Source organism: Pteronotus mesoamericanus, unplaced genomic scaffold, assembly GCF_021234165.1.
Source record: "Pteronotus mesoamericanus isolate MK-2021 breed Mesoamerican mustached bat unplaced genomic scaffold, CSHL_Meso_final contig_221, whole genome shotgun sequence".
In the NCBI taxonomy this organism is placed as follows: domain Eukaryota; kingdom Metazoa; phylum Chordata; class Mammalia; order Chiroptera; family Mormoopidae; genus Pteronotus; species Pteronotus mesoamericanus.
The window spans coordinates 11,810,779-11,825,018 of NW_026555092.1; the positions used below are offsets into that span (position 1 = coordinate 11,810,779).

Sequence of the window (14,240 nt, forward strand, 5' to 3'; positions counted from 1 at the left end):
AGAGCTCTGCGGGGGTGGGGGTGGAGCTGAAGCTGTCCGGAGCCAGGAGTGGGCAAAGCGGCGTGAGCAGCGGCCCCAGGCTCTAGCAGCATCGCGCTCGGAGAAGACCTCGCCGCTCGGGGCCGCAGCCTGGTGAGCTCAGCCCCCTTCAGGCCCTCCCCTACATCCCAGCTGGGGCCTCTCCGAGACGGCGCTGATCGACGCCAACACACCCGGGGACCCTATCGTGACTCCATCGCTTCATATCGCGACATCATCGTGCCCTGTCGAGACTCCATTTTGTCACAGCTCTTCTCAACATATAGCTATTTTTTTTTTATTTGCCCTGTCATCTTTGGGGGCTGTCCCATGTCGTGATTTTACCGTGATCTCTCCGTGACATCACCGCGCCATCGTGAAGTGTGATCTCATCGCCGCCCTGTCGTGACTTCATCAATGTCGTGTTGTGACTTGGCCGCGGCGGGACAGGTGGTGACCGCCAGGAACCCTTCTCCCCTTCTCATCTCCCCATCTCTGCAGCCCCGCTTCGATTATCCGGCTTTTGGATTCTCCGTTGTCCTGGGACCTGCCCGGGACCCTTTCTTGCTTCTCCAACCCCTGCCGGCATCCACAAGCTGGTAGCGGGGCGAGGAGGGCGAGGAGAGGGAGAGCAAGGGGTTAATTCTGCTGCTCCTTCTTCTCCTGCTGCTGCTGCTGCTGCTGCTGCTGCAGCTTCTGCCCAAGGGAGGGAAAGGAGAGGAGGCAAGGAGCCTGTGGGGGCGACTGAGAGCCCTGGCTGGAGGGGTGGGGTCCCCAGAGGAACCTCCAAGCCTTTCCTGGTCAGTGCCCTGCATCCTCACTTCAACCGAGGCTCGTGTCCTGCCTCTTCTGAAGAGGGGAGGGGAAAGAAAACCTAGAATGCCCTTTTCCCTCCTGTCAGCCTGAGTGCGGATAATCGAACTTCGCCCTGTATGTCTCCATTCCCACCTGTCTTGTCCTCACCAGTCCCTCCTTGTGTGCCTTAGTGGAGGGAGCTAAAACTAGGCTTCTGGTGCCAGGGGGCAGCTGAACAGTGGGGCCAGCCCCCTCCCACTCCCAAGAGGTTGGTGAAGAGACCTGTCCAACTGAGCAGCAGTATGCATGGTCCTTTCGTTCTCACTTTGTCTAGAGGTGACCTTGGAGCAGGGTCCCTTCGTCCCTAAAGATTTGTAGTTCCAGCCCTTTAGAGGGAGGTCAGTTCTGAGGATCCCATCCCTCCTGATCCTCCCCTCCCTCTGTGCTAATCCCTCCTTCCATCTTCCACTCCCACCCCCACCCCCGCCCCTCCTCTGCAGAGGGATGCTCAGTCCCTCTTGTGTTCACAGTTGGGCAAGACTGGCATCATGGCCTCGGATTGTGAGCCAGCTCTGAACCAGGCAGAGAGCCGAAACCCCACCCTGGAGCGCTACCTGGGAGCCCTCCGTGAGGCCAAGAATGACAGCGAGCAGTTTGCAGCCCTGCTGCTAGTAAGGAGCTGGCTGAAAATTGGGAGGTGGGAAGGGCTGGGTGGTTGGGTCCCCTAGGAATGGGGTCAGCAAGTCCTCAGGGATATATGGGTGGTGTTGGTAACCCTGGAGTCACCAAAGTAGGCCCAAGGTGCCTCTTTGGACTGAGTACAGGGGCAAAGGAGAGATTGGGAGTGAATAATGCCTGTGGCCCTAGGAGCCTTGGAGGAGGCTGCCTGGGTCTGCTCTCTGGGGTGTCCCAGAGCAGATGGGAGCTGACTCATAGGGTAACAGCAGCAGGTAGTAACTAGTGCAGAGTACTTGAAGGCTGAGGATGATTGTTCTGGGGGTGGAAAGAAGAGCAGGACTGAAAGTGACTGGGAAGGGGTCCCAGGGGATGGCCAGGATGGCAGTAGGTAGGTTGGGTGTAAGGGAGCTGGATCTGCGCTTAACCCTGTTGGAGGAACCCAAGCTGGGGACAGCAGAGCAGGAGCTGCAGTGCTGGGAAGGGGGGGGTTGGTGTGTGGGGGTGAAGGGAGGAGGGAGTACAGCCTGCTGCTTGTTTGCCATGGCAACAGGGAGAAGGCTCTGGAGTCAAGGGCTCACACTGCAGCAGAGGAGGTGTTTAGGTGAAATGTAAGGGGAAATGTTTTGACAGGCAGAGCGGCGAGACACAGGAGCCATTTCCCCTGAGAAGGTGGCGGGAATGGATCGGAGCGTTCTCTGGAGGGAGGGACAATTAGGAAGGGACTCTAAGTCCTTGGAGGATTTTAAATGTGGAGTCCTAAGCCCCTTCTATCCCAGGCTGTGGGCATCAAGATTAGATATCAGGAAGAACTTCTCAGTTGACCAGGTGATGAGACAGCAGGAGTAGTTGAGGGGGCCTGGACCTCCCCTCCCCAGAGATAATCACACAGATGAGGGATCCTAGAAGTCGTCACTCCTATCTGTCTCCAGGGAGAAAGAAGGAACCAGATGAAATGACCTCTGGGAGGCTTTCTGACCCCAGAGTGGGTCCTATTACATAACCTAATCCTTCTAGAGTCAACACCCCAGGGTGCAAGGGACAGTCTTTGCCACCTCTTTCATTCTGCTGATAGCACATGCTCCCCTTCAGGTGACCAAGGCAGTCAAAGCGGGCGACATCGATGCCAAAACTCGGCGGCGGATCTTCGACGCTGTGGGCTTCACCTTCCCCAATCGTCTCCTGACCACCAAGGAGGCGCCGGATGGCTGCCCTGACCACGTTCTCCGAGCCCTGGGTGTGGCCCTGCTGGCCTGCTTCTGCAGTGATCCTGAACTGGCCGCCCATCCCCAGGTCCTGAACAAGATCCCCATCCTTAGCACCTTCCTCACAGCCCGGGGGGACCCCGATGATGCTGCCCGCCGTTCCATGATCGATGACACCTACCAATGCCTGACGGCTGTGGCAGGTACACCCCGTGGGCCCCGGCACCTCATTGCTGGTGGCACCGTGTCTGCCCTGTGTCAGGCATACCTGGGGCATGGCTATGGCTTTGACCAGGCCCTGGCACTTCTGGTGGGGCTGCTGGCTGCTGCCGAGACACAGTGCTGGAAGGAGGCGGAGCCTGACCTGCTGGCCGTGTTGCGGGGCCTCAGTGAAGATTTCCAGAAAGCTGAGGATGCCAGCAAGTTTGAGCTCTGCCAGCTGCTGCCTCTCTTTCTGCCCCCGACAACTGTGCCCTCTGAATGCCTCCGGGATCTGCAGGCCGGGCTGGCACGCATCCTCGGCAGCAAGCTGAGCTCCTGGCAGCGCAACCCCGCACTAAAGCTGGCAGCCCGCCTGGCACACGCCTGTGGCTCCAACTGGATCCCGGCGGGCAGCTCCGGGAGCAAGTTCCTGGCCCTGCTGGTAAATCTGGCGTGCGTGGAGGTACGGCTGGCACTGGAGGAGACAGGAACAGAGGTAAAAGAGGATGTGGTGACTGCCTGCTATGCCCTCATGGAGTTGGGGATCCAGGAATGCACCCGCTGTGAGCAGTCACTGCTTAAGGAGCCACAGAAGGTGCAGCTTGTGAGCATCATGAAGGAGGCCATCGGGGCTGTCATTCACTACCTGCAGCAGGTGAGGGCACAGTGGTTCACAGGGGGAATCCGGCGCAGGGAAACCATAAGGCAAGGGAAAGGGAGAAGTAAAACTCCCTCACCTCCGTGTGACGTTGGGGCAGGGCGGGGGGGGACAGCGAAGATGCTCTTACCGAGGACTGATCCTGCAGCGCTCCTTGGAGTAGTGTGTGACCCAGCCTCCCTCACGCTCCCTCCCCGTGCCTCCACACAAGTGTCATACCACACACCATATGTGCACTCACATCACAGTACATACACGCACACACAACACAATAACTTCCCACTCACGACCCTCCCCCCGATACACACACACACACACACACACACAATCAAAGCTGTCTGTTCTGCTCAATCTATAGCATTGTTTTACATACATGCCCATACAAACTTGTTACCCTGTAGGGAAAAGGAGCGGGGCTGCCTGGGTCCTGTCCTCTGTAGAGACTCAGCCTACTCGCAGGTCAGGGCTGCTGTAGAGGGAATGTTTTTTTAGCTCTGGATACTTTAGCCCTGAGATACTTTAGAGGTGATAGGACGGGGGGATGCTGGTTGAGTCCCAAAACTGCGGGGGCATGATATCTGAAGTCCAGCTGGCTCAGCAGTCATGCCTTGAGGACCTATCTTGGAAGGGCTCCCAGGCCAGAACTCCCTTCTAGGTGTGTAATTCCAGGGCTGGCCAGCGTGCTCTCTAGGCTGGGGAGGGGCTCTGGTTCTGCTCCATCTCAAGGGGGTCCTGTGGCAACAGGTGGGGCCAGAGAAGCAGAAGGAGCCCTTTGTGTTTGCTTCGGTACGGATCCTGGGTGCTTGGCTGGCCGAAGAGACCTCATCCCTGCGCAAGGAGGTCTGCCAACTGCTGCCCTTCCTCGTTCGCTATGCCAAGACCCTCTATGAGGAGGCTGAAGAAGCCAATGACCTGTCTCAGCAGGTGGCCACCCTGGCCATCTCCCCCACCACCCCAGGGCCCACCTGGCCAGGGGATGCTCTCCGGTGAGTTTACAGTTCACAGCCTGTCCATCCAGACTGTTCTAAAAGAAAAGTGCAGCACAGAGTAGACACCTCTCCCCCAAACTGAGCTGGGCCAGACTCACTGGTTGGGGCACACTACTGCCGTGAGGGTTATTCCTGTCGGGAGGGCTTGTCCCCACGGGGCTCCTGGGCTGCCAAGTCTCCCTTGCTTCCCCATGTTTCTCTATAAGGAGAATGCTCATGCTTATTGGGTAACACATCGGGCATTTTTCTATACCCTTTACCAAAACGATCTCATTAGTTCCACACAGCAAATCTGTGACGTAAGTCTCATCCATGTCTTCCAGGTGAGAAGAGTGAGGCTCAGAGAGGTTAAAGTCACTTGCCCACACTCCCACCATGTGGCAGAGCCCAAGTCTGAGCCTCTCAGCCTTTCTAAGTCCAAAGCTTGTTGTACTTGTTCTGTGGTACCTGTGAGAATGCGTGCTCCTTCTCCCCTACTTCCGTCTCTCAGGCGGTGTGCCCCCAAAAAGGAACTCCCGACTCCTCACACATCTGTCCCTTCCACACCTCCAGGCTCCTTCTGCCCGGCTGGTGCCACCTGACAGTCGAAGACGGGCCCCGGGAGATCCTGATCAAGGAGGGGGCACCCTCACTTCTGTGCAAGTATTTCCTGCAGCAGTGGGAACTCACATCCCCCGGCCATGACACCTCAGTGCTGCCTGACAGCGTGGAGATCGGCCTGCAGACCTGCTGCCACATCTTCCTCAACCTCGTGGTCACTGCCCCAGGGTTGATCAAGTGAGGCTGGGGAGGAGGTTGGAGGAAGCAAGGGGGGGTGCTGTTCAGAGTTGCCCCAAATTTCCATCTCCTGCTTTGTTTCCCTGTGCCCACGGGTTCCTGTTAGTGTTAGAATGAAAGAGTCGCAGAATAGACAGAACCACCCCCATCTTTGGAACCCTCCTGGGCACGTCTACCTGTTCCAGTCAACCCAGTCTCTGCTCCCCAGATGCCATGAGTGGGGACCAAAATTAACTCTCCACCCTGCTGCCAAATTTGCCAGATCCTGGCCTGGTGAAGCTGGGAACCCAGGCTCTGAGGTGTTCCCAGGGCTCGGTCTGGCTCTATCAACCTCCGCTTACCTTCTCCCGTGTTTACCTCCCTTTCTGCCCAGGCGAGATGCGTGCTTCACATCTCTTATGAACACTCTGATGACGTCGCTGCCCGCACTAGTGCAGCAGCAGGGGAGGCTGCTTCTAGCTGCCAACGTGGCCACCCTGGGCCTCCTCATGGCCCGGCTCCTCAGCACCTCTCCAGGTAAGCCCTGGGGACCCGGTCCTAGTGGGTGGGGGCAGATGGCCTGGGTGACCTGCTGGTCCCAGGCATGTCACCATTTACAGAAAATGGTTTTACAGAATTTTCCAATCCAGAGGAACTCTGAAGTGTGTCTCCATCCCCCACCCCACCCTTTCACAAAATGATATCATGCTCTTCCTTCTGAAGACTTCTAAGGCAAGTCTGGTGGGTGTAAGTACAGGCCTACTCAGGAGCACAGGCACAGGCACCTGGAAATCCAGCCACCCAAGGAATGTGAATCCAGTGTTTTCAAGGTGGAGCCACCCCCAGCCTTGACTCAGAAGCCTTATTTCTCTCCATTGAGGTTTTTCTCTGCTCAGCACCTCACCTCCCTTGTGACAGGCTTCAGTGCCTGCTGCTCCTCGGTACATATCCTCTCCCCAGCCCTGCTTTACTCTGGCTCTGTGCAGGGGGAGGGGCGTCCCCTCCAACCCCTGCCAGTCCTTGGTGTCCCACTTTGGCCATGGGTGTCTGCTTGGGTCCCCCTGTCCCCGCCTGATCCCTCTGCCCCATCTGTCAGGGCGGAGTTGGAGAGCAGATGCCTGGGAACAGGGTGTACTGAGCTCATGCCCTCAGTTGCCTCTGTTCCCTGTAAGGATCCCAGAGGGAGTACCCAGCAGCAGGAAGAGGGGCCCCCCTGCTCCCTAGCCCCCGAACTTCCTCAGTCCCAAGCAACATCACCACAGGTCCTGAGTAGAACCCCACTGCTGGTTCACCCACAAATGCCACCAGGTTAGATTGACAGCCTCCCGGAGAGGGTCTGCAGTGCAGGGGTGACCCCCAGTCCCGCAGGTTAAGCAAAGCTGGGTCACCAGCTCCTCGGTCCCCTCTGGCGCCCTCTTCTGGCCCCAGAGTCAAACTGGTGCAGCCTCCTCAGCCCATTGAGGAGCCCTAGGCCCAGCAGGGGCTCCCCTCACCACTCAGACTACGCAGGAAGGCCAACTGTGAGACTGAGTGTACCAAGATTATTACATTTAATTCTCGTAGCAGATTTCTAAGAGCACTATTGTAGGCCCTGCTTTACAAGTAAAGAAACAAGACCCAAAAGAGTGAATTATCCAAAGCGACTCAGTGAAATCAAAGAAAGGGTTTGAACCCAGGAGAGCTGATTCCAGGCTATGCTTCGGCCCCCTGGGGGCCCACTCAGGAAGGAGGAGGACGGGCCTGGCAAAGCAGCCGACCCATCTGGCTCATGCCGCCACTCCTTCTTGCCTTCCAGCTCTTCAGGGAACACCAGCATCCAGAGGTTTCTTCGCGGCCGCCATCCTCTTCCTATCGCAATCCCATGTGGCCCGGGCCACACCTGGCTCAGACCAGGCAGTGCTGGCCCTGTCCCCTGACTACGAGGGCATCTGGGCCGATCTGCAGGAGCTCTGGTTCCTGGGCATGCAGGCCTTCACGGGCTGCGTGCCGCTGCTGCCCTGGCTGGCCCCCGCCGCCCTGCGCTCCCGCTGGCCGCAGGAGCTGCTCCAGCTGCTAGGCAGCGTCAGCCCCAACTCCGTCAAGCCCGAGATGGTGGCCGCCTATCAGGGTGTCCTGGTGGAGTTGGCACGGGCCAACCGGCTGTGCCGGGAGGCCATGAGGCTGCAGGCGGGGGAGGAGACGGCCAGCCACTACCGCATGGCTGCCCTGGAGCAATGCCTGTCGGAACCCTGAGGGGGTGTCCACTGGGGACAGACCCGGGGGTGGGCAGTGAGGGAAGGAGGGAGGAGGCATCTTCCCTGAAGCCCCCAAACTGGATCCCCCTACCCAACTCCCCCCCAAAACACCCCAGCTTTCTGGCTTTTTCAAGAGCAAGGGCATGGTGCCCACCCTTCAAGTGTAAGGAACTGCGTCCCGCCCCTGGAGCTGCTCAGGGGCAGGGATTGTCTTGGAAATCAAAGTGGCTGTCCCCGCCAGGTCGGGGACGATTGGAGTAGTCCCCAGAGAGGGGGGCTTTAAAGTGTCATGGTGGCCGATGTCTGGCTCCCCACAGGAGGGAGACCCCAGGGTGGGTCGGGGCTGGCAGGAGCTGGCTGCTTCAGCCCATGCGCCCTGCCGGCCAGGGTGTGGGCTTCCTTGGCTGTGGTGCCCCTCTGGCCTTCCAGGTCCACGTCTTTTTTAAATTGGCCATTCAATTCTTGTCCATGGCCCTCCTGGGCAGAGCGCAGGCTCAGGCCATTGACATCACAGTTCTTCCTACAAACTTCAGCGACCCAGGGTCTGAAATGCTCCATCCATCCAGGGAAACCTGGGACAGACAGGCCCGGTGTGGTCGGGGGAACCTTCCACCTGAGCTTGTTTGAGGGGACCCAAAAGCCCTTGGGCCCTGTGGTCTCTTAAGCTTTTGTGTCGTGTTACAGCAGAGTGACGATGAGGGTTGGGGGGGGGTGTTTTATTTTGCCAGTCCTTACCCCTGCTTGGACACCTGAGCATCTAATTTCTGTCCTTCTGGTGCCATCTGGCCTGGCTGGAGCCAGGAACAGGAGGGGCACTTTCCCAGAAACCGCATGTTTCCCTAGTGATTGCACCCCATCGCATCGTGGTGCCTGGCTTTAAATCCCACCCCTGCCTATGACTCCTCTCTGCAGAGAGACGCGACTGGCGGCTCCAGCAGGGACTACCTTTCTTATGAACCCAGGGGGACCCCCCCAACATACCTTAGTCCTTGCTTCCCTGTCCCCTCTTTTCTCCCTCCCCTCCCCCAGTTTGTTCTGTGATTGCCAAGTTCAAAGCTGTGCACATGTGGACACTCAATAAATGTTCATTGGTGAAGACGGTGCCTGTGTGGTCTGTCCTGCACCTTCTCGCTCCCAGGCCCCAGCAGCTCACAGCTACCATTTGCTGAACACAAGCCTTGCCAAGCACAATTCACAAGTGTTACCCAGCCCACCACGGAATCCTAGGAAGCAAGCGTTATTGTCCTGATTTTACAGGTGAAGAAACTTAGCCATGGGTAGGTGACTTGCTCAAAGTGTTAACAGCTAAGTGCCAGAGGCAAGACGCTGCAGGCCATCTGACTTCTCCGCCCATGCCCTCCATTGCTAGAGCAGGGTTGCAAACACAGGTTGATGTGACCAGGCCTAGTGGGGGCCCTGGTGCTCTTCTGTACAAATGAAGTGCTGTCCCTCCACGTCAGCAGGCTGTTGCCAAGTGGCACGGCTGCATCCTCCAATTTTTAAAGAAAATTCCGAAATCCTCATTTCTATGTGAAATCTGATTTTCAAGTGTTGGTAATTTTTAAAAATTCAATCACTACTACCCCAGTAGAACATCTATGCCAGGTGAGAAGGGGAGGGGCCTGAGTCCTCCGCGGGAGATGAGCAGAGCACCCACTGCCTCACCAGACCTGAGCCCAAGCCAGACCAGCCCCGGGCCCTCACTCTGTGCAGACCCTTCTCCACCTAGGCCCTCGAACCTGCAAGTGTTCACTGAGCATGTACCAAGTGCCTACTTACGGTTGGCTATGCACAGACAGAGAGGAACATTTGTTTATTTATTGGATGTACTGCAAGTCATGTTCTTAGCATGGATTCCCTGAAATCCCTGAAAAATATGAGAAGACATATCGTGCCCTCAAGCAGCTTAGAACCTAGAGGGAAAACAGACAAGAAGCAACAAGGTATAAACAATAAAGGTATAAAAAGTTACTCCTATGAGGCACTGAACAAAGCAGGCCTGGAGCCCGAGAGCCCCTTGGCCTGGCTGAATAAGCCCAGGAAAACTGTTTGAGACCTGAGGGTGAAGAGGGTTTGCCATGTAGACAAGCAGAGGAACAGCAGGTGTAAAGGCGTGCAAGCTTGGGAACTGCAAGTAGGTCATTAATGCTGCCGTGGAAAATGCGAGTGGGCAGTGTGGAAGGTGAGGCCGGACCAGTGGACATGGGCCAGATCTCACAAGTCCTGGGGTGCCGTGCTAAGAAGCTCCGACGTGGGACCATGCTGGGGCTGCAGACCTTTGAGCAGATTGAATGTGACCCAGTTTGCGTTTAAGCAAGATGATTTTGGCTGCAGGAGGGGCGACTGAGGCACAGAGTTTAGAGAGGAGGTGGTAAGTCTGAACTAAGCCAGCGGCAGTGAGAATGGAAGAAACATCAGTGGGAATTATATAATAGGGCATGGTGATTAATGAAATGAAGAGGGATGAAGAGCCAGGGATGACTTCCAGATTCCTGACCCGGTCCACTGAGTGCATAAAGCCATTCACTGTCATGGGAAATACTGGGAAACAGGTTTGTGCACAATATAAGCTCTAAATGTAAATGGTGAATTTGTGCTACTTGGGGGTATATCCAGGGGGCAGTTGTTTTCCACACTCGGGAGTTGAGACAGGTCCGGGTGAGAAAGATATGTAACTTGTCTGTATAGAGGGCCCTTAAAGTCCTGAGTGTCGTTGAGGTCCTTTGGGGAAATGCAAAGAGCAGAGAAGGACCCCAAAGCAAGTGACAACTACTCACAGCCCCTGCACTCCTGCAGTGGGGGAGCCAAATGTTGAAGAAAGCCTCATAATACAAAGCAGAATGTACTCTGGCTGTACTTTAGTGAGGGATGGTGGAAGAATTCTGGGCCCCAGAACAGGGAGAGGGTTAGGCTAACTTGGAGAAGCCAAGCTTCCTCCTGGTAATTCGGCTTTCAAGGAGAAAGGGAGACTTGAGCCGCAGTTATAAGATTTTACCACAAGGTGGAGCCTAAGCATCTCCTTGTGCCAGATTTCCCCCTCGCTGCGCTCAGCCAGGCCCAGAGCAGAACGTTATGAAAGGCTGGGGGGAGGGTGGCTGTGTCAACAAGGAAGGAGGCAGGCCAGAGTTTTTCCTTACATAAATGTCCAAATGCAGGCTCACTTTTTGAAAACAGAGGGAACATTTTAAGCCTGGGGAAAGAGCAATATGTTAAATATGCCACATGGGAGTCTATATGTTTGGATGTGTGTACCTGTATGTCAACATATTTGTATGTCCTTTATTCCCATGTTGTATGTTTCCCATGAGTGTCTCTGTGCACGTTGTGTGTCCCATCTGCCTAGGGGTGTCTGCTTGTGTGCCCCAGGCATCCACATGCATGCATGTGTCTCAGAGAGTGAGCAGTGCCTTGGCCCTGAAAGAGTCTGCAGCCATAGGACCCTTAAGTTTTTGAGAGCCCCCAAATTAGCACCAGACAATGGAGAACATCCCTCTCCCCAGTAGCCATAAGCGAAATCATTTATAATCTTCAGACTATAGCTGGGTTCTATGTCCGGCTATCCAGGGTCATGCTCACATGGAAGCCTCCTATAGGAACACTCAGTAGACCAAGAGATTCACAAACTCATCTATTCATTCCTCTATCATTTCTTTAAAAACATTCATTGAGCACCTGCCGCACACCAAACCCAGCGCAGGACATGTTTTCTGTTTCTCCTTTCACCTTGTGAAGTAGTTCATAAGGCAGGAAAGGAAAATAAGTTGCAGCTGTCTGGAAAGCTGGGCAGAGTGTTTAAACTTTTTTCCCTGGCAATAGGCCATGGGGAGCCCCAGCAGAGTTTTCAGTAGGGCGGCTGCACGGTCTAGTCACTCTTGCTGCTAAATGAAATTGGAATTGGATCAGACAAGATCTGGATGCAGGCAGCAGACCGGTTACTGGGTCTGCAATGGTCTAGGCAGTGGTTCTCAGACTTCACTGTGCTTCTGAGTCACCGTATAGGCTGATTAAAACACAGGTTGCCAGGCCGCACCCCCAGAATTACATTTGCGGAGGGACCCAAGAACTGGCACTTCTGACACATTCCCAGGTCATGTAGATGATGCTGGCCCAGAGACCACCCCTTGAGAACTACTGGTCTACGAGACAGCGTATGGTAGCTTACAGTGCTGACGGAGGGAGAGAGAGAGATGTTTAAGGGTCTGAAATGACAACACACCATGAGGAGTAGCTTAGGTGGCGGTGGGGGCAGGGGGGTGGAATTCAGTCTGGGATGATTCTCTTTTTAATTCAAAGGATGGTGGTGCCATTTATGAAAGTAGAGAACTCAGGAGGATAAGCAGGTAAGGGCTGCTGGGGGAGGGAGGAGGTGCTGCGTTCAGTTTTGGACCTGGCAAGTTTCAGACGGCAGCAGTGAGATGTCTGGAGGGAACACCCTACTGTCCGCTGCCATCTGTTGGCCTGGATTTCTAGTGAGAGATACAGACTGGAGATAACAAGGCTGGGAGATAGTCATTAAAGTTTTGAGAGGGGATGGACTCACTCATGACAATTGTAGATAGCAAGGCAGAAGCTTCAATTCTGAGGATAAATATCTGACATGAAAGATGTGGAGGAAAAGAGAGAAATTAGAAGACTGAGAAATGGCCGGAGAAGAAAGGAGCACAAGGCAAAAAGGGGGCGTCTTCAGTTGCAGGGAAGTTGGGTGAGGAAACCCAGGGAAGCCACTGGGCAGGTGGCCAGCCCATCGAGTATTCACTCTGGCCTTCCCAAACCTCTGGAGGAAGGAGGGGATCCCCGCCGCTGGGCGTGGGCATTACCGGCCTTGCCACGCTGGACTTCTCCCCAGCGGGTCCACCAACCTGCATGCGACACATTGACACACACGTACCTGTCCTGGAGCCTGACTTCTAATGTCCTTTTCTGAAGGTGAGGATGGGGATAAAAGTGGTCTTACCACAGACTTGCACCCACATATGTAGACACACACACACACACACACACACACACACTCCTGACCTCTGATCTGTTCTAGGCATGAAGGTCACAGAGCTGCCCAATTCTACTTCACCACTCCAGCTGGTGGTTCCAACCTCTGGAAAGTTCCTGATGATGAATTTTTGGCTGCTGTTAGTCTCCTCCTTCCCCACAGCCCCCCAGGCTGAGAAGACCCAGACCTGAGCTCTGCACCTATTCCTGGGCTATTCCCCTCAAGTGTCCTCCCCATGCATTTCACAGGTTCGTGGTGTCTCCTCTACCTCCCCTCTCCTCTAATCTATCTCACTAATTTTACCTTTACGTTCTTGTCTTCCACTTCACTAGAAAGGGGCCTAAAGAAGCATCTAGTCCTCTCTGCCCTCTCGTATTTTGTTGTTGTTGTTGTTGAAGTTGCAGAAACTGAGATCAGAGAGGCAAAGGGATCTGCCCAGGGTCACAGGTCAATTGAAATCAGAACTGAATTCTAGACACTTGAGTCTCGCACAATACAGAATAAGAGTTCCAAGCACAGACAGGGGCTAAAGACAGACTTCCCTGGTCCTGCCACTTAACTAGCTGCTTGACCTTGGCCAAGTCGGTTCACCTTTCTATGCCTCATTTTCCTCACCTGAGAATGACAATAAGGCTATCTATCTCATAGGGCTGTGGTAAGGGTAACATAGCTCAGTATTCATCAGGTACTTAGCACAGAGTCCGGCACATTCTGTAAGAAGTGTTTGCCATGACTGTTTCTACTATGCCCTGGTCTGAGCCTCTTCCGGCTTTTTCAAAACACCTTCCTTCTGCTTCCTTAATTCTCATTCCTCTGAACATTCCTCTCATTTCCCTTTCTTCAGTCCCTGTCCCTGTCTCTCTCAGGAGGGCAGGATAGGGATTTGGGAAAAAGAAAGATGGAGTGACCACAGAGACTGGCACATGCATGGAAGCCAGTCAGTGCCTTCCATGGTAACGCACAGCCAGCCCACATGCTGGTGTAAGGATCACATACATCCACACCGTGTCCGTGACATACAGACTCACTCAACAGGCCCACGTTCAATCAGTCTAGGCCCTCCTGGCTTCAGAAACACCCTGAGCCCTCCTCAGGTGGCACTCAGGCCCATCCCCAGTCCCAGGCAATTCTGTCTGGTGAGATTGTGTCTCTGCAGATCCCAGTTCACACTGAGAATTACCAGCTCCAGGGAAGCCTGAGGTTAGTGGGCACCCTCAGAGGTGTTTTGATCTGGAAACATTAGAGAGATGGAGCCCTACACACACACACACACACGCGCGCGCGCACACACTCATACACACATTCTGACGCATGCATGCACATGGTTGGGGGGGCTTGAGTCTCACAAACTTCTTCCACAATCTCCCATCCATAGTCCGGTGAGGTCGTTAGAGAAAAGACTGATACCCATTTTACAGACAAGGAAGCTGAGGAAGAGTGGTGCTTTGCTCAAAGTAAAAGTAGCAATATGCAAAGCGGAAATGCGAACCTACGGCCTCTGTGTCCCAGCCTTGAATTCTTCTGTTTCGCAGCAGCTGGGAGACCCGCGGGGGTTGGATTCACGCCCCGTTACCCACCCCATAGGGTCGCGCCAAAGCCACGCCTCCAGAGCAGTCCCTGGTGAGACCTGAGAAAGCGGCCACAGCGTGTCTCTTTAATGCGCGCCCCCGTAGGCCCGGCGCGCCCCCGCCACTATAACTGGAGTGCATGGAGCAGCCTGCG

At 55.1% G+C, this 14,240-nt stretch overlaps 2 protein-coding genes across 5 annotated transcripts in view; one reads left to right on the plus strand and one right to left on the minus strand.

Annotated features, from left to right (window-relative positions):
- PSMB2 (proteasome 20S subunit beta 2) overlaps positions 1 to 14,240 on the minus strand; it is a 69,370-nt gene that overhangs the window by 387 nt on the left and 54,743 nt on the right. The gene's annotated exons all lie outside the window — the stretch shown is intronic.
- Positions 10 to 8,627, plus strand: NCDN (neurochondrin). Of its 4 annotated transcripts, none has more exons than XM_054571958.1 (7): positions 10 to 132; positions 1,314 to 1,484; positions 2,581 to 3,549; positions 4,297 to 4,538; positions 5,094 to 5,318; positions 5,692 to 5,834; positions 7,093 to 8,627. In XM_054571958.1, the coding sequence occupies exons 2-7, from the start codon at positions 1,362 to 1,364 to the stop codon at positions 7,527 to 7,529; spliced, it is 2,139 nt and encodes a 712-aa protein (XP_054427933.1). In that variant the 5' UTR covers positions 10 to 132; positions 1,314 to 1,361; the 3' UTR covers positions 7,530 to 8,627. The 4 variants fall into 4 exon arrangements, with proteins under 4 accessions (XP_054427933.1, XP_054427932.1, XP_054427931.1 ...); XM_054571957.1 differs by having other exon boundaries at positions 39 to 132; positions 1,344 to 1,484; XM_054571956.1 differs by having other exon boundaries at positions 72 to 468; positions 1,344 to 1,484.